General features: G+C 51.3%; 5 protein-coding genes across 5 annotated transcripts; 3 read left to right on the forward strand and 2 right to left on the reverse strand.

The window, feature by feature from the left end:
* Nucleotides 1-242: 242 nt before the first annotated feature.
* On the forward strand, nucleotides 243-990 carry BKA58DRAFT_389915 (uncharacterized protein). Its single transcript, XM_046170796.1, has one exon. The coding sequence runs from the start codon at nucleotides 444-446 to the stop codon at nucleotides 924-926; it is 483 nt and encodes a 160-aa protein (XP_046022610.1). The 5' UTR covers nucleotides 243-443; the 3' UTR covers nucleotides 927-990.
* Nucleotides 991-3,978: 2,988 nt separating this feature from the next.
* BKA58DRAFT_225739 (uncharacterized protein) lies at nucleotides 3,979-5,328 on the forward strand. Its single transcript, XM_046166348.1, has 2 exons — nucleotides 3,979-4,421; nucleotides 4,476-5,328. The coding sequence occupies exons 1-2, from the start codon at nucleotides 4,079-4,081 to the stop codon at nucleotides 5,048-5,050; spliced, it is 918 nt and encodes a 305-aa protein (XP_046022611.1). The 5' UTR covers nucleotides 3,979-4,078; the 3' UTR covers nucleotides 5,051-5,328.
* Nucleotides 5,329-12,647: 7,319 nt separating this feature from the next.
* On the forward strand, nucleotides 12,648-13,954 carry BKA58DRAFT_471627 (uncharacterized protein). The gene is made up of 2 exons (XM_046175238.1): nucleotides 12,648-13,170; nucleotides 13,219-13,954. Exons 1-2 carry the CDS (start codon nucleotides 12,783-12,785, stop codon nucleotides 13,860-13,862), a joined length of 1,032 nt encoding a protein of 343 aa, XP_046022612.1. The 5' UTR covers nucleotides 12,648-12,782; the 3' UTR covers nucleotides 13,863-13,954.
* A 3,536-nt stretch (nucleotides 13,955-17,490) lies between these two features.
* Nucleotides 17,491-19,460, reverse strand: BKA58DRAFT_365718 (Metallo-dependent phosphatase-like protein). Its single transcript, XM_046168873.1, has 2 exons — nucleotides 19,253-19,460; nucleotides 17,491-19,202 (listed from the first exon to the last, which is right to left on the reverse strand). Exons 1-2 carry the CDS (start codon nucleotides 19,386-19,388, stop codon nucleotides 17,551-17,553), a joined length of 1,788 nt encoding a protein of 595 aa, XP_046022613.1. The 5' UTR covers nucleotides 19,389-19,460; the 3' UTR covers nucleotides 17,491-17,550.
* A 781-nt stretch (nucleotides 19,461-20,241) lies between these two features.
* BKA58DRAFT_365720 (uncharacterized protein) lies at nucleotides 20,242-22,358 on the reverse strand. The gene is made up of 2 exons (XM_046168874.1): nucleotides 21,477-22,358; nucleotides 20,242-21,421 (listed from the first exon to the last, which is right to left on the reverse strand). The coding sequence occupies exons 1-2, from the start codon at nucleotides 22,276-22,278 to the stop codon at nucleotides 20,400-20,402; spliced, it is 1,824 nt and encodes a 607-aa protein (XP_046022614.1). The 5' UTR covers nucleotides 22,279-22,358; the 3' UTR covers nucleotides 20,242-20,399.
* Nucleotides 22,359-22,374: the final 16 nt, after the last annotated feature.

Here is a 22,374-nt window from a genome sequence, read left to right on the forward strand (position 1 = left end):
ACCCCCACTCCCACACCTTCACCGGAAGTGTCACACAGCTCTAGCACCGTTGAGGTGTGGTCCGCTTCTTCTCCAGTCGTTCTCGCACATCAGAGGTAACCTCAAGCGCATCGTCGGTGGTAGTGGTATCCAGTTCGGCCGTAGTCGAATCTATTCCCGGTCCTGTTGGTGCCACTTCCAGCACCCCGGAGGCTACACCAAGCTCTTCGGAAGCTGTTTCCAGCACTCCCGAGGTGATACTGTGCTCCTCAGCTACCACAAATAGCACTCCGTTTCTATCCTCGAGCTCCACGCCTGCTCCTATCACGCCCGCTCCTACCCCAACATTCCTCGTAACCCGCACATCAAGCTTAGCTACAGTAACAACATGCTTCCCCAAACCAACCACAACCAACCACATCAAGAACCCCGGATTCGACTACGAAACCACCTTCGACACTTCCATGGCCTACTGGAAAGTCAGCCAGGTCGGTGGTGCTTACGCTGACGCCTCTTGGGTTTACGCCAATGTAGGCCAGACGTCAAGATCCAACGGTTTCATGGGCGTCACACAGAGTGGCGCCTCCGGCAAGGGCGATAGCACTCTCACCCTCTCGCAGAGCGACATATTCATTCCCGCTGATGCGATGGTCGAGGCCAGCGCATGGGTCAAGCCGCTGCGTTCTTCCAACCATGTTCGCGGTGGAAAGGCATTCTCCATTGCGCTGGTGTTCGATGGCGAGGCTGTTGTTACTCTTACTCCGAGCAGCACTAGCGGCAAGACTCTTGTTTCCAGCAAGATTGCTGTGAACAATGCGATGGATCTGCATACTTTGGCGCTGGTGGTGCGCACGCAAGGTGTTGACGACAAGAACATCTTCGCTGCTGATGACTTTGTTATTAAGGTTGTTTCTGGACCCAATAACCTCAAGCTTTGCACGGAGTAGGCGATCTTCTTTGTAACGATGTAACTGCGCACATGCGAGCATTTCCTTTGTCTCAGAGGGTGGCATTACGGGAGGGTAATTATACCGAAAAACGCTGAATAAACTCAACAAGTACATACATTTCTCTCAAGTATATTTTAAATCACCTTCTTTGTATACATAGTAAACAACCCACACTCCTCCTCTCAAGCTGATCGCATTCCCCTTCGCGGTGCATCTGCGAAGATTGACCAGCTTTTTGAGTCACACCAACCATCAGCCTTACAAGTCGCACCATCAGCCGGTAGTGGACCTGATGTAGCGGCCCGATCACCTGGACCCCAGAGTTGCAGAAGCTTCGTCGGCTAACTACGGGAGTAGCCATACCACGCATAAAGCGGGTTACACCGGCACTGCGCCGTCACGACTTTTATGGTAACATCCTGGCACTTGAGCACGAACATCAAGTATTCTGGGGTAAAAGTCCTAAATGCAGTCCGTCCGTGTCTGGTTATTTCCCTCGACTGCGTGCTGTTGCGATAGTGTTTCTCATCGTCGGAGTGGAGGTGTGGAGATGATTAGGTGAGTCAAGGTTAGAAGGGGGGAGAGCGGAGTTTGGAGTGGGCTCAATGGTGCGGGGCCGCGACCACCAGTGACGAGGCCAAAACCAACAGCAAAGCAATGTGGCTGATGTCGCCGACGATTGTCTTTCAGAACGCCGACTAGGACGCATACTGGATGAGATTTTGAGTTCTAAGGTCCCGATGCACGTTGGACTGAGCCACAAATTTCTTGCTCCTGGTAATGACAAAGGAGTTTGCAGCGGCTTTGAAACACTGAAACACGCGGGCGCCCGGCAACCTGTGTGCAATCTTGAGTGGGTTATCGATAAGCTGCCAACCCTTACAAGTTATTCAGTCTGTTCGCGCATCATGACGTGGATCCTTCATAGCATCACGTAGGCCAGACTGGTTCGGCGGTTCTCCACCGCCGAGATAAGCTGTGTGCTTGTCATCAATGAAATTTTCTTTCTCCGAGAAAAGACATTGGATGGACGGCGGAGGACTGAGTCGGAGCATTGGCAAGTTGACAGAAGTCTGGGTTGATTGACAGGCGCTCTGCGGCGGGTTGACGGGTTGGCGGGTTTGTTTCAAACACGCCAATCGAGCGACGGGATAACCGGGGCTAAAGTCTCATGGCATGCTACTAGCCCATGTGTCATTTCCCAATAACTGCTTTTTCGGATTGTTACCGGCTGGCCGCCAGTTCCAGACTCCAGGGGATAGGAAAATTCGACATGCTTCTGCGGGTGTATGCAGGGGATTAGTCTACGCGGGCGATGGTGATCGGCCTTCCTGCATCCTGGTGCAGAGGCGTAGCTGATACGAACGACAATGACTTCACGCGTGAAGATCTACGAGAGACAGGCGAGAAAACCAGAATCGTCACAGACTGGAATTTCACTCTCTTCTGAAGTCAACCAACATGACGAAACCAAAACACACCACGACACCATATATCCTCGCTTCGACGATAACTAAGGTGAGATGTGGTGATCTGCACGGGGGTGAGTAGGATCTGCCGAGAGCCATATCGATTGGCGCAATGTTTGGTGTTGCAAAGGAACAACCGTTGCTCCGCGGCCAAATCATTGGCACTCGCTACCCTCTCTCATTAGTCTTACTAGGACGCTCAAGATGAGATGCGTTGGCAGTCCAGAAACGGGAGGGTGAGCCCCTGGAGAACATGCGCCAATTTGAACGGTGTCGCATGTGCAGCGCGCGTGTGGCCTCTTGGTCTTGAAGTAAGCCACCGCACCAGGAACTTACTGGGCTACTAGGGGTGGCTGACAGACAAGAACGGGTGCCCACAGTACGAAAGTCTACGAGCGGTAGGATGGCATGTGGCTAGATGCCAGAGCTGGGTTTAAATACGCCTTCAAAGCACAAGTCCACGGCAAGACGCGTCAAGTGCAGCCACAACGAATACTCGAGAAAGCGGTCGTATCTCACGCAGTAAATAACTTATTAGAGTTATTAGGACAGAACCTCTCTTTCTAAAACCTGCAAACAGGTGTATTCACTTCGCGCCTTTCGTGATCAACCCCTCACTACCTACGCCAAGCATGGCGGTCAACACCCTCACAGCTCGCTAACTATGGGTATCTCATCCAACATCAAGGTCGCGGGTCTGTGACACTGACGTTAGGGTCAGTTCAGGGCAGTATTGTCAGCGAAATTTACTTACAGTCGACTGATCGCATTTGCTAATTGTTTCAATGACGATGGTGATGATAACCGTGCTGAAGTCTGACAATAATAAGAGATCTTCTTCAAGAGGCAGTAGGACTTCTGTACATAAACACTGCTGCAATGAATGCAGCTGCAGCCGCTATGGATGGTATCAAGTCACAGCCAGACCGACAACGATGGAATTTAATCGCAGACTGAGAATGTCTGGTTTGTCTTCGATGGACTTTTCGCGTACTTGCTGTCGCATTGCTATTGTATGAGAGCTTTGTACATGATGGGCGCAGATATAATCGTCATGCCCAATGCATTGTGCGACGCTTAGACTGGGGCCAGACTACACAACCCTGCTCAAATACGAGGCTCGTATGCGGCTAGCGCTCCCTTTACCTAGCGCGTCCCGGAAACCAGCTAAAATCGATTCGGATCTTTACTCTCCTGTTCCTGGGTACATCAGACGTTTACGAACCCACTTTTCGACCCACGATGGCCTTGTCAATGTTTTGGGCTAAGCCTTACTTGACAGACGCGCTCGGCAATGCTCTGCTGGATGTGCCAATGATCGACGCTAGTTGTATGGAGTCTCTCAACAGCGCCCCGAGCGCCCCGAGAAACACATGTCCAGAGCGTCAACCACGAAACATTGCAAAGTTTACAATCAGTACCACGAGCCACATAAAGGTGTGGGCTCCCTCTGTATCTTTCCCAGTCTTTGGGATGTAAGGCAATCGTTTCGTACCTTATAAGTCCTTTCCGTCACTCGCTCTCCATCTCACATTCACGCTCACTATCGTCAATACTCTGACTAACACACACTCCTTCAACTACACTTCACAGCACTATCGCGTCACTGTCTAGACCTTCCTACATTCCTTTTTACTCGAACACCTACCATTCCAGTATACCCCAGGCACCGTTATCATAATGTCCGACGAACATATCACTTCCTTGTCGTCTTCCAATACCCCTTACGACTTCCGCAGCATCCTAGCCGACTTTGTCGTTCCGGAGCACCGACCTTCCACTCCTGAACAGGACTCCTCAACGCCTGACTCAGACGTCAATCAGGAGGCCTCGACACCGGCGACTTCGTCCGGCACCGTGATCGAAGACAACGCCATACAATACCTGCTTAGCCTCGGGTATACCGTAGAGCAGATTATCGAGTGTGTCGAGAACCACAAAGGTTTGAAGAAATCCAATGAGGCACTTGAGATCATCTCGGGTGTTGGGACAGAAGAGCTACCAGGAAGAATCCGCATCATTGGTTAGTAGACGTTGCCAAAACATCCACGAGTCTCTCCAAGCTAACTTGAGCTAGAAGCCCGCCTTCTCGCGACCGTAACGATGCCGGCAACCATACCCATGCCCGCAACTGTTCCTACATCCGCGAACGCCCCTACGCCTACACCCACAACCATGCTTACACCTACAACCGTGTCTACATCAGCGATTGTACCTACCCCCGACACTGTACTTACACCCGCGACCATACCAACCCCGATGAACAATAAGCGCGAACTCTCGGAAGCCTTCGACGAGGAGCCGAGCTCTTCGTCCCAAGACATCAAACGTCCACGTACGGATTCCATGGACGGGGAAACAACAGGGGCACCACAGGCTACAAACGCACCGCTGGCTACAAAGATCAGTCGAAGGGGATGTCCCGGTGATAAGCCGGCTGAGAATGAGAAACAGTGGAAGTGCAATCCCGAGGACCTCCTCAAGAGAGAATGCTGGACTTCCTTCAAGAAGTTTCGCAAACACTTTGAGGTCCATCATCTCCAGACATATGGCGCTGATAACTCTCGTTGGCAATGTTCGTTTTGCAGCGACTCATTTGCAGGGCCCGGGTATGCGCTGATCATGCATATCTGGGTTACTCACTTCGTGTGAGAAGAGCTTTTTGGCAGCACTCAGGTCACTTCGGTGTCAATTATCATGATCGTCACGGTCCATTTCAGCGCTATTAATGTCTCGTCACGTCCTGTCACGTCTTATCACGTCTTATCACAACGTTCTATTCTTGTATATACTTTTTGGGCATCCCCGTCACTGTCTTCACCTTTCCCGAGCTCAAGGAGCTTGGCCACAGTCTATACCGTACACTATATATGCAGTAACACTCCTTGTACTACCATATTTCTCAAATCTAGGGAACAAAACCTGACTCTGGCGATAAGTAATTTCACAACTCGCTTGACCTGACTATGAATCGACGCCAGACCGACGACTTACATCGCGGGTCGCTCACCAGGCATGGCATATAATAGTCCTATGACGTCATGATGTTGCTAATACACTTGCATACAATCGCCTTCGCTCTCTCCTCAACCCTTGATACAAGATACAGCCCTCACAACAATACTGGTATCGGCCTTGCAACCCGTGTCACCAGAGTGGAAGCGCAAGCTGGATGAGTTGAGGTTGGAACTGGAAAGTGCGGGGCGCGGAGTCGGCGAGTGGGGTTAGTGTTGCGAGGAACAATCGGCGAGGCTACAGTCAACGGCGATGTGTTGCGTCGCCGTTGAATGTAGCCTCGCCGGTTGCTGTGATAAAGAATAAAGATGCCGGAAGACCTGTGCAGGAGTTGGCGAGCAATTCACTTTGGCCGCGCATCATGACCCCACTCCATGTCTTTAGAGTCATTGGCGCGCCCAATGTCCGGATGGCACTCCATCTTCCGCTGGTTATGCAACACTGCCTCGACTTAGCTCCTCCTGCACCGACTGCTTCATCTCAGTGACATAATCATTATCAGCAAATGTTCCCCCAGCCATTCTCTGCAGCCTAAGCACCCTGGCTCAAGCGATACCATTGAAGCACGATCGTCATTATGCGAAGGTCGTTAAACTTGTTATGGCAGAGCAATTCCAGATCGGTGTCTGAATGTGGGATATGAAAGATGCATGGACGCAGTGGACGGTACGACACATTGCGACATCCTATGTTTTATTTGTTGCGACAGACTGCGCAAGACTTCAGTCTGCTGAACAAACATACTTTGTTCACCAAAACTCGGGAACCAACCTGGTATCGGCGGCTTAGACCGGCGCTGAAGAGTACGAGCGGAGTCGTATGGGGGTGGAATCCACCTTGTTTCAGCGCATGCGGGTGAGCGCCATCAACCAGACCGAGCCAAACTAGGATGCACCCTCAGTCTATGCGCCTCGTAGAATCTACGGTGAAGAGTAATTGGTACGCTACCGTCTTTAATGAGCTCCGCGGAGGCGGTCGAGATATGCGCTGGCAGTCTCGAGACAGCAGTAAGCCGCTTGTGCAGCGCATGCGACTATTCGCTTCGTCTCAAGTCGCCATATTTGCGCAAGCCACCATTCAAGAACTCCCAAGCAAACGAGCATAGAGAGTGGCAAGCTTTAGCACAACTGCTCAATCAGCATTCAGCAGCCTGGATACCAGGGTCAGATCCAGGCGCATATTGTTAGCACCGAAACACTGCTGCACGACGGCTTATCTTTAGACATCGCGTAATTTAGCATGGCACTTTGCCAAGTGCTAGTAGGAAAGATTTTGCTGAGACGGGCAGAATTGGATGGGGGCGAGATTGAGAGCGTGAATCACAGCCAGCGGACTTTCGAACCCTCAACGCGCGTATGCACGCATAGCAAGTCAAACACATAAAGCAGCCCAAGCACTCTTACACGTGCTAGAGAAACCAGCGGTAGAGATGTAAGGCCACTGCATAACGAGGGCGGTTGATGGATGCCCCCTCACGTTGTTATCGGAAAATGGCATTTCCCTATCGTGATTGTCTGCGAGCCAGCAGTCGAGGCGCTTGATTTGATGAGGGCGTCGATCAGACCCTCGGAGCCGGGCTACCCTTGCGCTTAGATGTAGCATCCAGCGTCGCCAGGCTGAGGCGCCGCATTCCCACAAGCCTGGTTCTTGGAACAGCACCGAGAAGCAGAGCCCGACGTCAAGAGTTGCTACAAATGCAGTGCGCCTGTTTCACACCCGAGAGTCAATTCCACCATGGATTCCCTTCAGGTGCGATCACCTAGGTAACAATGATGAGCGCAAGGTCTTAGGCAAAATTGCAGACAAGGGAAATTTACCTTCGGCATCGCAGGCGAAGAGCAACGGCATGCTGTCAGGGGCAGGCAGGGCAAATGCGGGATCGCGGAATGACGTATCTGGCTTTGGAGTGACGTATGGCAGTGCGTCCGCGGGTGCAAAATACGAGATCAAACATACGGATACCGCTTTTTCCTTTCCACTCCTATGGTGCGACTACTGACGGGGAAGGGACCATGACCGGCTTATTTGCGCCTTCCGGCTCCTTGGTCGAGATGAAGATTCTGGCGCCAGCGCCGTGCGGCGCTCCCATTGTTGCGAGAAACTCGTTGGGTGTTACGCATTCTATCTTAAAACGGTGCGTTGTTCACCAAGTCACCCCTATTTTCTCACCACGACGCAAGTTAATAGTAGAGCTTGTTTTCGGTCAAGCACGCAAAATCCCATAACGCAACAAAGTATGATTTGCTTTCCTCAAGCGTCATCATCACCCATCCTCACATCTCGTAATCGATAGCTCGTGGGCTCCGTCTGAGCCGCTTGGCGGGCGTTTCACCCTAACATCGAAGCGAACGGCAGTGCTTTCGCAGAGGCTGCGCAGCCTGCGCAGATATGCCGGGATGGGCTTCTCTTTGGAGTAAATTTCATTAAGATGGGGCCAGTCATGATCACCGGGGGTTTGGGTGCGAAGCAAAGCATGATCTGGCTAGAGACCAAGCGAATGACAAGTCTGGACCATCGTGCAACTGCCGTGAAGCGTAGTTCACAGTGAGATTAAGAGTCTCTCAGGATCCAGATGATGATCGTGGCAGCTGCAACAGACGTTTAGAGCATGCACAGATTGTTGACTCGCGTTACGACAGGGTCTACGGGTGAAGTTCCGAGAGACGCGAAGATCTAGTTCAACGGTAACCAACCATGTGATGGCTTCGCTATGCGACGACGAGGTTGGAACGGTCCTAATATGGACAAGTGAGCTTGCTGTAGCTTGGAAACCAACACAACAACCCGGCTACACATTGCGAATCACGGCCGACGCGTGCACTCACTGGACTGGCAATGCTGACCGAAGCATTGGCTAAGTTACCGAACCCGACAGGTGATGCAGTCTGTCCGCGCACTATGACGATCGTCCTTCACAGCATCACTTAAGAGCCAGACTCCTTCGGCGGCTCTCTGCAACCGAAACGAGCAGCAGTCTGGTTGCCAATGAGAAAATTTTCACTGACGGAAGGGATACAGTAAATAAGGTTATTTCAAGCTCGTGGTGCACATGAAAAAGCAAAGTCGGGGTTGGTTGGAAACGCGCTAACAGCCACGCGGCCATTTTAGTAGCGGGAGAGCACAGGGCGGAAAAGGAAAAGGAAAAGGGGAACACCGAGCTACTGGAAGCATGCATAGTGTTGTTTTCCATCAGCTTTCATCTCATGTACAATCAGCTTGCTCACTTTGCTTGCTGTCACACTCCTTTGTATGTAGCAAGCGTACTGCCACTTATAGGCAGCTTCCATCTCATGTTAGATGAATCAATACACTCATTTCTCCATCCAACACATAGCCTTGCGGGCAGTTACCGCCCTTCTCTGTATCGTGGCGCAAATGCATGGATGACACGACCTCGACTACGAGAACTTCGCACGTGAGAATCTGCGATAGGCAAAGCGATGAGAGCCATCAAAGATTGCAATTACTCTCGTCTTCAGAGCTTGATGAACATGCTGGAAGAAAGAGCCAATGCGACGTCCGACGTAGGTATTTGCTTGCTGCAACAGCGAGCAATCGTAGTGATTTGTGCGAGCCACGTATGCCGCGATCTGCACAAGGGTTTGCTGTGGTTACTTTTCCCAAGACCTTACATGTTCTCCAACCAGCCAGGAAGAACCTTGGACTCGCTACTGAATCTTTCCAATGTCGCGTAAGCGCTCGAGATAGGATAAGCTGGCATATCCGAGCGACATGATGATTCGTATAGAAGCGTCTCGGCCTCGATGTGCCACATCGGGTTTGTTGGCCTGCGCCAGAAGCAGGTAGAGAATACTCAAGGATGACACGTGCTTACTCTGTCGCAGGGCAATAAGATCAGGACAAGCTGTTGCGCAGGGAACCTCCCTACGCAACGAATGCAGTGAATGCCTGGCAGGAACGGCTTTCTCCAGCTGCGTAACTTGCGACCAGTAGCCAAGATACTGGGCCCAGGCTTAGGCGCATCACAACAGCAGATAGCAAGAGCATGTGGCTGCAGTCTCACACATCTGACTGCAAGCAGAAAGGGTGTTCCTAGAGAGCCGCATCATTTTCTCCAGTACATGTGGTAGGTACGTTGATGAAGAACCTCTCTTTCCATGACACTAAAAGAAATCAACCCCTCCGTGACTCCCGAAAGGGACCCTTCATCATAGCAAGCGTGGCGGTGAACACTTTTTTTGATATGCATGCGTATCTCTCATCCCAGCATCAAGGTTTGAGATTTGTGATGCTGACGTCATGACCAGCCAAGGGCAGTAGTTCCAGCGCAGTTTACTCCCTGACGATCGGTAGCAATAACAATCCCGTATAGACTAGACTTCGACACGGGCGTCTTTGCAGCTGTCGCGGGCAGCGGAGAGAACACGGATATTACAGTTCAAACGCTGTTAGAATGCATACCGTGTTTTCAGCCAACGGAGCAGCACTGAAACCGCCCTCTAAAGGCATGAAAAGGCTTTAAGCAAGAGCTCGTGCGGGTGTTTACGGAGTATACACCTGGTGGAGCGAGCCGACTTCGACATAGAACCTTATACATCTCGACCAGGTTTGGGGCCGTACATGCCGAGCGCCGCTTAGCCCGACACAGTTATCACTTTCAACATACAGCACCGCCCCACGTGGTGGAATTACCGACAAGCTCATAGCAGCTAAGAATCAGCCCATCTGTCTTTCCAGACTATGCTAAGCCCGGCCTAGCTGCTGGCCCTAGAGCATCGAGTATGCGGCACTTGGCTAGTCTTGGATGAAGGGTAAAACAGGGGACGGCAGCGCCAATCAGCCCAACGCACGGCTTTGCTAACTTCCTTATCGATAGTACTTGCAGACATGGCGGTCTGATTTTGCCGTCGATGACGCAGACTCGCCAATAACGCCAGTCGTAAGCTTCTGAGATCGAAAGTAAGCTCTTTGCCAATTGATAATGAAATGGTCATTCCAAGCTGGAGCGGTGGGACATGAATACCCGGCTGTCCGTGTTTTGAACGTGTTTGTGCGTAACCCGTTAGATCCAAGAATCAGAATTCAGTAACTTGGTACACTACTCCTTCACGTGGTAGTCAGAAAGTGTGATGAATTTCGAGGCAGCGAGATGCTGGGACTGATGGTTCTTTGGGTCAATGGTCACATTGCGCATTTGAACACAGGCGTACTGGTTGTCGCAACCATCTTGTTGAATATCTAGGTAGGTCTTCCCGTTCTATCTCACAGAGGCGCATCGGCACATAATTACCCCTCTTTCCTTAGCGCGGCAAGAATAGCTCGTCTCGCTCGAGACAACCACAATCAACCTGTCACTTGTCGAACAAGTTCAATTCCCTCGTTTGCGTGTCTGGCTTGGAGTCCTGGCTTAGGGGTTAGCTAATGATGTATACGGGAACACGCACTTGCATACGGTTGATGGCGTTAGCAATCTTGTTTCCGAACAGAAGTTGTAAGACTGCCACGCAGATTGTGACAAGCCCTATCACGATGCTTGTGTATGTATCCCCGTTGGGCCATGCACGATCCAGCATCAAAGCACTCGAGGTGCAGTTGACAATTATTGGGGGCGGGGTTGTCTTGTCGACGACCAGGCAGCCCAGATGATGAAGTGCCGTGCAGTTCATGATGTACTCGGGAATTGTGCGTGGTGTTGAGATGGTGTTGGCGACGATCATGACCCCTATGGTTTGAAGATTGATGGGAGCAAGAGGGTGTGGTCAGGAAACAACAGGCCTAATATATCCAAATGCTACTCCGCTGATCACAATAGGCGGCGATATGGACAAGACTCAAAACCTGGTCTTGTTGACAGTATTGTAAATTTATCGTAGTGCATTGTTTGACAGCGACGACATTGTAACGCACTCGCACTAGTGTTGCAGGCATGCTCAGACCTTGCGATCTTTGCCAAGCTGTCAAAAACGTCAAGAACGTCAGCGTGCAACCAGAAAGTTGAGGGAAATACAGCCGTTACCTTATTCCTACTCATGATCACTCTTATTCTCACTTACCAAAAGCTCAGGCTGGCGGACCTAGTGAACAGCCCTGAGCAACTTCCATTGCCGAGTACACTCTACCCAGGCCTCGCAAGATGGGGGCTGCGATCGACTGGATGCGAATGGCTTGAGCTTGAGCCCATCGGTCTGTCAGATATTCTGAAGATTGCAGGTTTGCGCACGGGGATTCAGTACGAAGAGTAACGACGGGCCATCCATGGCGTTGAGCCATTGACAGGGGACCAGCCGATCGGTTCCGCGGGCGGACTTCTCCCGCTAGCACCAACGTTGGCATCTCGGAACATTCACATCGTGCCTTTCCCTGCGCCAGGGGCTTCGCTATGTTAAGATGCTACTATAACCGCGGCTGCGGAACAGCTAGCCTAGGTTTAATTAACCCTACTATACTGTTCTCTTTAAGAGAGCCTCGTATTAGACAAGTAGGAGCAACTCCTTAGCTAGCCTAGTTGTGCTACTACTAAGTACATCTTTTACTCTATCTGTACAGCAGCTATCTACTTTTATTCTTATCTATCTAAGAAAGTAAAACTGCAAAATAGCTACACACTGCTAGGCGTTGTACACTACTACGCTTAGTAGAAATACACTTAGCTCTTCCTATAGCCAAAGTTTATTCTCTAATAGGCGTGCTTGCTGCTTCTGTCGTACTTAAACGGCAATTTGGACCCTGCGAGTCGCCGATCAACGCCCGAGTCAAATGCCCTCAGCCAGGCACACCAATCAGAAGGAGGCACAGCAACTGTCACAATGCTGGCCCATAAAAGGTTTACATTCTCGGAACGGCAGAACGACGTGGATCTCGCCATGAGGCCTGAAACAAACACATGGCTTACATGTTTTACAGTCATTGCAACAGGTACGCTATCGTGCTTTAGCACTGTTTATATGTTCTCCAGCATGCCCTTCATCTCGACTTCCCACTCCTCATCCGATTTCGTCCACACATGTGCAAGCACACACTCACTCTACTACTCCTTGTATTACCCTCATATGCACGTTCGCTTTTCTCAACGTCACTCCTTCCTCCAAAAAGCCATCTACATCTTGTTGGCAACGAGTTGTTGAGTGTCCGCACCCCAGCATCGGCGCGGGAAAATCGTGGGGAATTGTCCCTGGCGCTAGTCTCCACCGAGATACGGGCCAATCCTGGGCCCATCGTCATCGAAATGTCCGAGCGCCTCTCTTTCTCTTGGTCGCAAAATCCGAGTTTCCCTGATCAGACCTTTACCTTTACGACTCATCCGCTCGACTTATCCAACAATGCCTTGCAAAATGATCATTGCGGGCCTGCAGCATCATTCCCCCAACTTGCTCACGGAGATGAATCAAATCACAGTACGACTTCCGCCATGGCTGCGCTCTCCAACATGACTACATCACCCGTAGCCAAGAATTTCGACTCGCCATACGATGCGTCCTATCCGCATCATAGCATCACACCTGCGCATGACACTACTCACGGCCTTAAATCGATCCAAGCTATGGAACCTGTCATGGCTGCTGGTGATCCTCTGCCTCCTCTATTCTTTAGTCAACAAAACCAGGCCATATCTGACTTCCTGAGGAGAGGCATACACCCGGACGAATTCCTTCAGATGATCCAAAACTTCAAGATCGCGGTATGGACTGGCAACTTCCGTGACCTTGCCACCATGGCGGTGTCTGGCAACTTTAATGGCCTGGCCATCATGGCAGAGATACCAACGGAGGTACTTGACAAGAGAATTGAGGACGTCGGTTAGTAGACACTGCTACAAATTGTGATACCACGCTAAAGTTAGGCAGTATATACCCCAATTCCTTCTATCGTCGAGAAAGGTCCGAATATCAAGCGCGAACCTTCCGACGAATCGCTCGAATACCCTGCTACACGTGCGCTGAAAGCTCCAAAGGGCATAGAACCGAAGCTGAAAGGGAAAAGGAAGAACAAGCCGACCGTCAATGTTTACGGATGCGTAGGCAACGGAGGCAAGTGTCAGATGCGAAAACACAGATACTGGAGGTCAAAGAAGGAGTTTGGGACGCACTTCGAGACCCACCTAAAAGAGTACCAAACACCTGACGGTTTTATATGCGAAGCGTGCGAGAAGTGCAAACTATCTCCGGGTATCGTCTCTATTGTCACCAAATCCTTTTCTCACTTTCGAGATCTGGTAACGCACACATGGAACGAGCATATGGTCCCCTCGACCACGTCGAAGCCTACGGAAGGCACTGCAGTAGTGGTGGAAGATGAGCTGGGAGAGCCTTCCAGCATCCAATATAAGAAGATGGGCGATACCAAGCTGGAGGGTGGAAATGGTCCCGGGGAGTCGTCAGGCACCCTACATGGCCAGGCCGGTGGTACTGGATCCGAATTTTTCGACATGTCGCTCAACTCGCTTCCAGATGATATTCAGATGTATCTCCCTGGGGGATCTTTTTGGTAGTCCGGCATGCGACATCAACTGTGTCGCGCATCAGCTTGTTTGTGTTTTGAGGTTTCTTAGCGCTACGTCTTCATGTACTCCACGATCGTCACGATTCTTTTCTTCCGCACTTTATGTGGATATTCCTATATAGACATTATCATTTTGTAATAATCGCAATGTTCATTCCTACCGAAATCATCTCAGTCCAGTGGAGAGCTCCGATGCTGTCTGAATCATTGCTCTTTTCGGAACAGATTGGAGTGCTGCTGTAGCTTAGCAAATATTTGGCCCATCATAGCCTTCGATGCCCAGAAACATACATGACTCTTATACAAAGTTCATATCGTAGCAGGGTGGTCCCTTTACAGAAGTACAGGTTGTATAGTAGACCTTTCGACTGCCCGGGGCAATGTCTCAGTCTATTTGTCAAGTCTTCGACATGCTAGTCCCCTTGCGCTCCTGTTCACCGTATGTTCTACTACACCCCAAACTGCATATGCGTACATCTTCTAGACACGTCGATCGATTCGTTGCGTGGAGGTGTTTTGTATTTGACTGGACTATCGAGGGGCCTCCGCTCGTTGCTAAGCTGGACAGGTTCGCGGGTATGTAGAAGCTATAGAATGCATGTTCAGAGGCGAGAGAGGATCAGTCTCGTCGTTATCGGAACGGCTGACTGGATGGAGGGTGTTAGATTTGTTCCAATTAAAGTTCGTGACGAAGAGAGAGTTCGACGTGTGCGACGAACAAACAGCTACTGGGTCTGTGCGTCTGTGCGTCACCCTCGGTCCACTCCCACCCACCCATCGGCAGTGATCTCGAAGTCGGCACCTCATCTCTCCTCACCACCCCGCGATACCCTTCACCACAAGGCATAGACATCTTTTCTCGAAATTTGCCATCCTTACACGTACGCGCATAATTCATGCTCCACTACAACACCGTATGGGCCAGTCTGTTCGGGGTGTAGGCTTGCCTTGTAGCCGCAGGTGCAGCCTCGGTAGCAGGCGTTCAATTTATTCGTTCACCATCCTAAGACCAGTATCTGGATGATATGCACATATCCATCGTTTTGACGGCTAGCACAAGAGGCTGAGCCCTTCCGCATCTTTCACGCCCGCTCAGATGTACTGCAGCGCATTCATCTCGCATCAAAGATCTCGATCTTTCATTCGCCCTTCATGCTGACGTCTCCCCTTCATCTTGGCTCGGGTACTTGGATCCCTTCAATGAGATAAATCACTTTGTGGATGGAAGCTTCGGCTCGAGCGATCCTCCAGAAGCTTTCTCCAGCGCGACTCAAAAGAGAAGTTCAAAGAAGTCGTCAGAGTTACCCTGGAAGAGATTTTTGGTTTCCCTTCCCTTCTTGCTTAAAAATCTGGAGAGCCTTCCGGAGTCCGGGGATAAGACCAGATCATATTGAACATCTGCGGCAGACGTACTTTCGGAGCAGATGCCTGGACGTGTCAAGGTCTTCAAGCTTGTTGAGATCGTATGGATGCACCCCTACGACGTCGCTGCCGTTGCGAATATCCTAGAACTCACTGGAAGGAGTGAAGACGTCGGTTAGTAGATATGGCTCCACCCGCTAATGCTAGTTAGTGGAGCGCCAAAATCTCTCCAGCGCGGAAGCGCCCGCGAATCTCAAGCGCGGATCTCCCGACGAGGTGCCGAATTACCCTAAACGTATACGTGTGGCTCCCAAGAGCATAAAAGCCACATCTGTCGGCCCGATGAAGCCGTCACCAGTTCGCTGGATGGTTTGCCCCGGTGGGGTGAATGTTTGTACAATGAAGCAGATCATACCATGAAGAAACAAGGCAGCGTACATAAAGCACTTTGGATTCATCCACATTGGAGGGTACAAGGCAAGCGGAATTTTCAAATGCATCTTCCGCGAAGGTACCCACCTTGCCAGCGACGAATGTCCAGTACAATGGATCAATGATTGGGGAGCATATATGGGATGAACATATGGCCATCAAGGAAGGATCGAAGCGGGTGCGAAGCACTGCAGTGGCAGTGAAAGACGAGCATGGAGAGCCTTCACGCACTCAACAGGGTCTGCTTAAAGGCACCGAGTCCGAGGCTCAGTTCCTGCGCATTGCTTTCAGGGATATCGCTGAAGATGAGCCCGGCGAGTTTCTAGGCAATTCATATCGCCAGCATAGCGATATTGAACCCGACGCTCTCCGGTTCTGCGACACTTAAATTAGAGTCTTTGTACGAAGATAAAACTAGCTAATTTGATGCAAACACACCCGATTATGCCATTGCTATTCTTCTCCCTCATCGAGCGTGACCACAAGAGGCGAAAGATCAGATCGGAGACGGATTTTGTAAAATGTAAGAATACTATGAACTATGCCGCGTGAAGAATAGTAGCATTGCTGACTATGATAGCGATTATCTAACCAACCGGATAGACACGCGAGCTTGGTTGAAGATCGACCTCTTGGATAGTAGCCTCCGCAATAACTATCGAAGTGAAGGAGTCCATTGAGCACACAGTATAGGATATTGGTACTATACTTGGGTAGTGTGCATACAAGATGCCAGCCGGAACTGTAGTCTTTCTGACCGTTCGTCCTGGGTTTTGCTGTTCAAGCATTAAAGCTTCCGAACCCGAGTCCGGTCTCGAGTCGATGCTTCTCAAGATTGCGTAACGCACTTTAATCTCGGCCCATAGCAAGTATATGTTGCAACTAATAAATGTTTTTGTTGCTTTTACACCTCAAACATTCCATGGCGCTCTCTAACAACGCCGTCTCGACGACTGGGAAGGCACATAGCATGACGAGGTCGCTTGTCCATCGCGCGCGAATAACTCCAGAGATCATAGAAGGCTCTTCCGTAGAACCTGCCATGGTAAGATTTACCCGCGCTCAGTCTTACAGACATTGTCAGTTGACTTACGTTGGCGTACGAAGGGTTGTTGCCACGAACCCCCAAGGGCTCGATATGACCGGCCTGCCGATATTGGACCCAACGCTCCATGCGCATTTGACAACGGCACGTCTTGCGCAAATATCTCGCCCAACGTTTGGTCCACCCGCCTTTCGGTTCATTCGCGCATCATATCTCTTTGGCGCTGCGGCTTCATTAATTCATTGTTTTTACGGGGGGTTTTTTCTTGTTGGATGTAATCTCTAGAGTATAGTGTATAACCACATTGTTTCCCTGCTGTATGTAGGTATAATTCCCACATGGTATCCAAAAAGGCCGAACTTATAGATCTCTCTCTTTCTACAGCCTTATAACTTCTTCCTGTGCTGTTTTTTCTTATACTCTTGTAACAAAAGTTATAGAGAATTACAATCTCTACTTTTCTAACCTTAAGGAACCGAAGACTTTTTATAGCCAGAAGGTGCTTTGCACACGACCTACTCACTGTGCCATTCACTTCCGTCTCGGTCTCAGCCTACTTCTCCGCGTAGCGAGAGGTTGCTCACACATGCGCGCGCATCAGAGTTCACACATCATTTGACCCACGTTAGTTCAACGAAATGGCTCACTTTATATCGCGGTCTGTGATGCGTCCGCGCACATGGCCCTGAACCTTGGGACACTTGCAAGGGAAAAATGTGACAGCGATTTGACAAGAGTGAAAACGCGACGCACTTGGTAAGGATAAATATTTCATTAATGGTTTTATTATATCATTCACGCCGCATCGTACACACCGTGCTTCTGTATCACTTCAAGCTCATAGCATGAACAGACCGGCAAGAACACCGAAGACGCTAACACCAACGGCGCTTTGACCAAGACGCGCAGCTGCGTTCTCGGTCTGCTGAGGCGGAGTTCCAGTCGTGGGTGAAGTGCCGTTGCTAGTACCGTTACCAGCACCAGGCGTATCCTCCCTCTGGCCGTCGACCTCCTCAATACGTCCGTCGAGCTCGATGTTGACTGGTGTTTGGCTCAAGATGTACGAAGTGAGTACCTCGTCTTGGGTGTCCAGGGTTATGAAATCAGTCGATGGCTCGAAGAAGTTGTCACCGCCGCCAGCAATGAAGTCAAGAGTGACCATCTGGTAGGTAGTGTCGTTGTTGAGGGGCTCGTCGCCGATGGTCACAGAGACAAGCTTGGAGTTGTTGGCGTTCTCGGGGTTGTATTCGACCTTAATGCCAGTGCTGATCTGGAAGAAAGAGGTGACCTCCCTGCCATTGCCGACGTTGACACCAGTTACGATACCCTCCAAAGATTCCCACAAAGTCTTTCCGTCGATTTCGACCTGAACAATAGCATTGCCGAAGGGGAAGGAAGTCAAGACTTCGCCACGGGTAATGTCACCCTGGTCGATAGTGGCACGGATACCACCAGCGTTGATGAGGGCAAAGTCGACGTCGTCGGTGTTGTTCTTGCGGTAGGCGAGCATAGCATCGGCCATGAAGTCACCAAGCAGGCACTCTTTCTGTTGGCAAGTAGTTTGGTCGAGCTCTACCTCGCTAGTACCAAGCACCTCAGCAGCGAACTCCTCGAACGGAATGCGCCACTCCTCAATCTGCTCTTGGAGGTCCTCATCCTGCTCGGTAGTGTTGGTGAGGTGAATTGGAGCGCCATGATAAGCGAGGATCTTGCCCTGAGGGTCATATGTGACATCGATGTAGCCGAGGTACTCGCCCCAGCGGTAGGCAGTAACGATGAAGACCTCGTCGCCGTCTTGGTTCTCAACAATGGTTGGGTATTTGCCTTCGGCATCTTCCATGTCCCCGAGCAGGGTGTGGCTGTGGCCGCCCATGATGAGCTGAAGACCAGTGGTGGCCTTGGCCAGCTCCTGGTCCTTGTCGTAGCCAATGTGAGTGAGAGCAGCAATCCTGGTGATGTTGGTAGTGGCCTTGATCTCATCGATGGCACCTTGAACGGCCTCAACGGTGTTGGAGAAGACGGTGGTAACATCGGCGTTGCTGAGACTACCGGTCTCTTCCGCTGTGACACCGATCAGCGCCAAGCCGTGCTCCTCAAAGATGGTGTATGGCTTGACAGTCTTGTTGACGTTCTCGTCCTCGGAATGCACGTTCGCGCTGACAATGGGGAATGTGAGGTTGACCAGGAACTCTCCGAGCGCTGCGTCACCGCCATCAAACTCGTGGTTGCCAAGGGTCATGGCATCGAATCCAAGCTGATTCAGGGTCTCCGCGATCTTCTCGCCGCCGTAGTAGCCGTAGAACAAAGTACCCTGGAACTCATCACCGGCGTTCAGGAAAAGACTATCCTCGTAGTTGGGGCGTTGCTCTTCAATCACGGTCTTCACACGCGCGTAACCGCCATAGCAGCCACGCTCGGGCCTGGTGCAGTCGGTTCCTGAGGAGCTGAATTCATCGAGATGAGCATGCACGTCGTTGATGTGGAAGAATGCTAGATCACGTGAGCAGGAGCAATGTTGGAGTCACCGCATGCTGACTTACAGATGTTGTAGTTTCCGTCCGCATCGATGCCTCGCTTCACCATACGTTTACTGTATAGCGCATCTTCGGCTTGAGCGATCGCCGCCAGCGCCGAAACGGCGATGAGCGACGTGCTAGAGCCAGTGGCGAACTTCATCCTCACTTCGACCGGGCTTGGTAGGATTGATGAGAAGAGGAACAGGCGCGAGCACGACAGTAAGCCTTCGTGTCGGCTGCCTGTCACTATATGTACCATGCAAACAAAGCGGACTCCGCCGCAGTCACGGCATCTCAGCCTTGGCAACCTTGGCAGCGGCCGTGCTTGATTCTCGGCAACTGCCTCTTGGGGTTTGGCGTCTCCTGTACCCGATAACAATTCACCAATGAGATACACACGTGCGACATGCGCTTAGAGATGCAGGAACGGCGCACGAAGACCTGGAAGTCGGCGTCGCCTCCTGCATCAATTCGATGACATTGTCGACAAAACGTGGGCTTAGTACTCAGTAGAACCAATGGGCGTGTCGCTTGGAAGAGCGAGTATAGTTCCGTGGGAACCGAACTGTCCATAGTCAAGGTCTCGCTGACGGGAAACCGGGCGGACCGATGGTGGTAATGGCTCTACCGGTAACGGGCCAGATATGGCATGCCAACTCCGAAATCCCCAAGACCTGGATCTTGGAATTCTTGAACTTCACGGTAGGTTCGCAGATGATGAAGAACATGTATAGTACATTGCGCTATGGCGACAGGACAATTGAATCAATAGCAGACCAACACAGGAAACGAGATGTGAAAACCGCCCAAACGCATTCCTTCAAAGCATATCCAACACCACCATCATTACACCTTTGCACGCCCGTCACATCTTCTCCAAGGCGTTCGCGTCCCACTGCGCTGGTTCCCGACGTCGTAGAAGCGTTCGCAATGAATGCGGGGTCCCACCACTCACCCCGCCCTGTCGAAAAGGACGCCCCGGCTTTATTACGTGCTAGTGATCGTCAGCATAAGCCCACTAATCTTACCGGACCTCCATCAACCTTCCCATCACCTCGTTCCATCTCTTGAACCGTGCTACTTTTTGTCCTCAACCGAAGTCCTGATGTTTGTCGTTAGCAAAGAAACCAAAAGCGCATTGAAAGTCTTTTACCTCCAGTAATCCTATCTCTCAGATAACCAAATCGGCAGCCTGAAGACATTTCAAATGCTCGTCCGCAAACTTCTCTAATCTTGCTTCAACACCAGTGGTCGGCCATCGCAAAGGCTTCTTGTACGCCTTGACACCCTTTGCTGGAATAGCCGCGTTTTCGAACGGCTCCTTGAACGTGCCGAAAACCAGCACTGGTGTCAACATCCCCAGATCACCGCCCAGCAACTTGCCAGCCTTGCCGATGGCGCTCAGATCCTGCATCATGCCAACATCATCCGCGGTGATGATACTGAAGGCCTGCAAGGCGATCTTGAAGTCTGCGTTGCCATATTCAAGCTGACCTAGCGCTGGTCGCGCGCTTCGAGCCAACGCTTCTTCGCGGCGGCGCGCCTCGTACCGCTGGACGCTGGCGTAGCGGTTGAGGAAGCGTCGCTTGATGGTCAAAGCCCTACTGTTGGAGCCTTCAAAGAGTTGAGTTGCACCTCTGTCTGGCGAGGGTGGCTGAGAGTAAAGAAGGCCCGTCAATGGCTCCCGGGAGAAGGACGCTATGGAACCATCAAATGCAGTAGCGGACTGCTTGACGGTCTCTTCTACGTTGTAGAAGCGTGGCTCGATGGGTCCCTCAATGTAGCAAACGTGCTTCTTGACGGCCTGAGAGTCGGGTTTGCGAATGGCAGACTTCAGTACAGCCTTGGCCTTGCTCGATGGCCGTGCATTTGGCCTCTTCGCGAGCCTCTTCGTGTTCGCACAGCTGACTCTGCGCTTTGAAAACGAAACTGGAGCCAAGTTACGCTTCGGGAGCGACTTGGCAACAGTGGTTGGCTTGTTCGGAGTCTTGCACAGAGCTGCCACCGGAGCGACCGGCTTGCGTGGCTTTGACACAGTGGCGTCGCGAGCTGGCGATGTTGTCGACTCTGTCTTCGAAGTAGTCATCTGTCGTTTCGTAGTCTTGAGAGAGACAACAGCAGATGTTGGTTTGACAACAGGCAGCAGTGAAGCTGGAGTCTTCGCCAAATGTGGCCTTTCGACAAAAGCTAAAACTGAAAGCCGTTAGTTGTGAATGCAATTCGAATTCAATAAACTTGCCTCCTTCACTATCGTCCACTGTCAGATGAGACTCAGCCGCCACCGCAGTTCTTGATCGCACGCGCTCCAAACCAACCGAATCACCGGTGTAGTCAGGGCATCGAGACAGGCCAACGAACCAATCCCGATTAGTGCGTAGTCCCATACCGAGCCGCTTCATGCTGACCATCTTCCGTCCGAAGAGGTTCATAGCGGAAGTCTGCTGCTCAGGGCTGACGGAGTCGTCGAAGCTGTTGTCATTGAACATGAGCGAAGTGTTGTCCATGTCATCGTTCGCGGGCTCATTGATCTCCGACGCCGGTTCTTCGAACTCCATCGTAGGCTTCTCGACCTCCTCATATAAGTCTTCCTCATCAGCCTCCGCCTCCGTAGTTGTCTCAGCAGCGAGTACCGTGATCTTACATCGAACAACCACACTCGTCATCCTCGCCCAAAGCCTCGACTGCCCCCTCACATTCGCTTCTTTCACGGCCGTAATCGTAGGCTTCGGGATACGCGTCTTACCGATCTTGCTATCCGCATTCTGCTTATAGTCAGCTCGAGCTCTAGCAAGTATCTTGGGTACCCTTGGCGCCGCAGCGCGAGTAATAGTCCTTGACGCCAACACACGAGGTGCTGGCTTGATGTGCTTCGCCACCACCGGAGTGGCAGCTAGCCTTGTCCTTGAAGAAGTTGGTATATGGAGCCGCTTGTACAGCGGCCTGACCGGGTTGCCGGTGACACTAGTGTTGACTACGGCGCGGCGCACATCGGGAACGCGGCGGGCAGGAGTGAGCGCATTCACGACTTTCTTGGTAGTAGCAATTTGCATTGTGACTAGTCTGGTCTGATGTGAGTGTCTGGCTATGAAAAGCAGGGAATGAGGGTAGGATGCTCACTTGGATGTGTGGATGTGGTGAGGCGGAAG

Source organism: Alternaria rosae, assembly GCF_020736505.1.
Source record: "Alternaria rosae strain MPI-PUGE-AT-0040 chromosome Unknown BKA58scaffold_8, whole genome shotgun sequence".
Lineage (NCBI taxonomy): Eukaryota > Fungi > Ascomycota > Dothideomycetes > Pleosporales > Pleosporaceae > Alternaria > Alternaria rosae.

Excerpts from the sequence above, each read along its gene's own strand:
- BKA58DRAFT_389915 (XM_046170796.1), top strand. The coding sequence starts at position 444 with ATGGCCTACTGGAAAGTCAGCCAGGTCGGTGGTGCTTACGCTGACGCC.
- BKA58DRAFT_365718 (XM_046168873.1), bottom strand. The coding sequence starts at position 19,388 with ATGAAGTTCGCCACTGGCTCTAGCACGTCGCTCATCGCCGTTTCGGCG. Across the intron at positions 19,203-19,252 it reads GGACGGAAACTACAACATCT|CATTCTTCCACATCAACGAC; the intron begins GTAAGTCAGCAT and ends CACGTGATCTAG.
- BKA58DRAFT_225739 (XM_046166348.1), top strand. The coding sequence starts at position 4,079 with ATGTCCGACGAACATATCACTTCCTTGTCGTCTTCCAATACCCCTTAC. Across the intron at positions 4,422-4,475 it reads AGGAAGAATCCGCATCATTG|AAGCCCGCCTTCTCGCGACC; the intron begins GTTAGTAGACGT and ends AACTTGAGCTAG.
- BKA58DRAFT_365720 (XM_046168874.1), bottom strand. The coding sequence starts at position 22,278 with ATGCAAATTGCTACTACCAAGAAAGTCGTGAATGCGCTCACTCCTGCC. Across the intron at positions 21,422-21,476 it reads TCATCTGACAGTGGACGATA|TTTTAGCTTTTGTCGAAAGG; the intron begins GTGAAGGAGGCA and ends AACGGCTTTCAG.
- BKA58DRAFT_471627 (XM_046175238.1), top strand. The coding sequence starts at position 12,783 with ATGGCTGCGCTCTCCAACATGACTACATCACCCGTAGCCAAGAATTTC. Across the intron at positions 13,171-13,218 it reads CAAGAGAATTGAGGACGTCG|TATATACCCCAATTCCTTCT; the intron begins GTTAGTAGACAC and ends AAAGTTAGGCAG.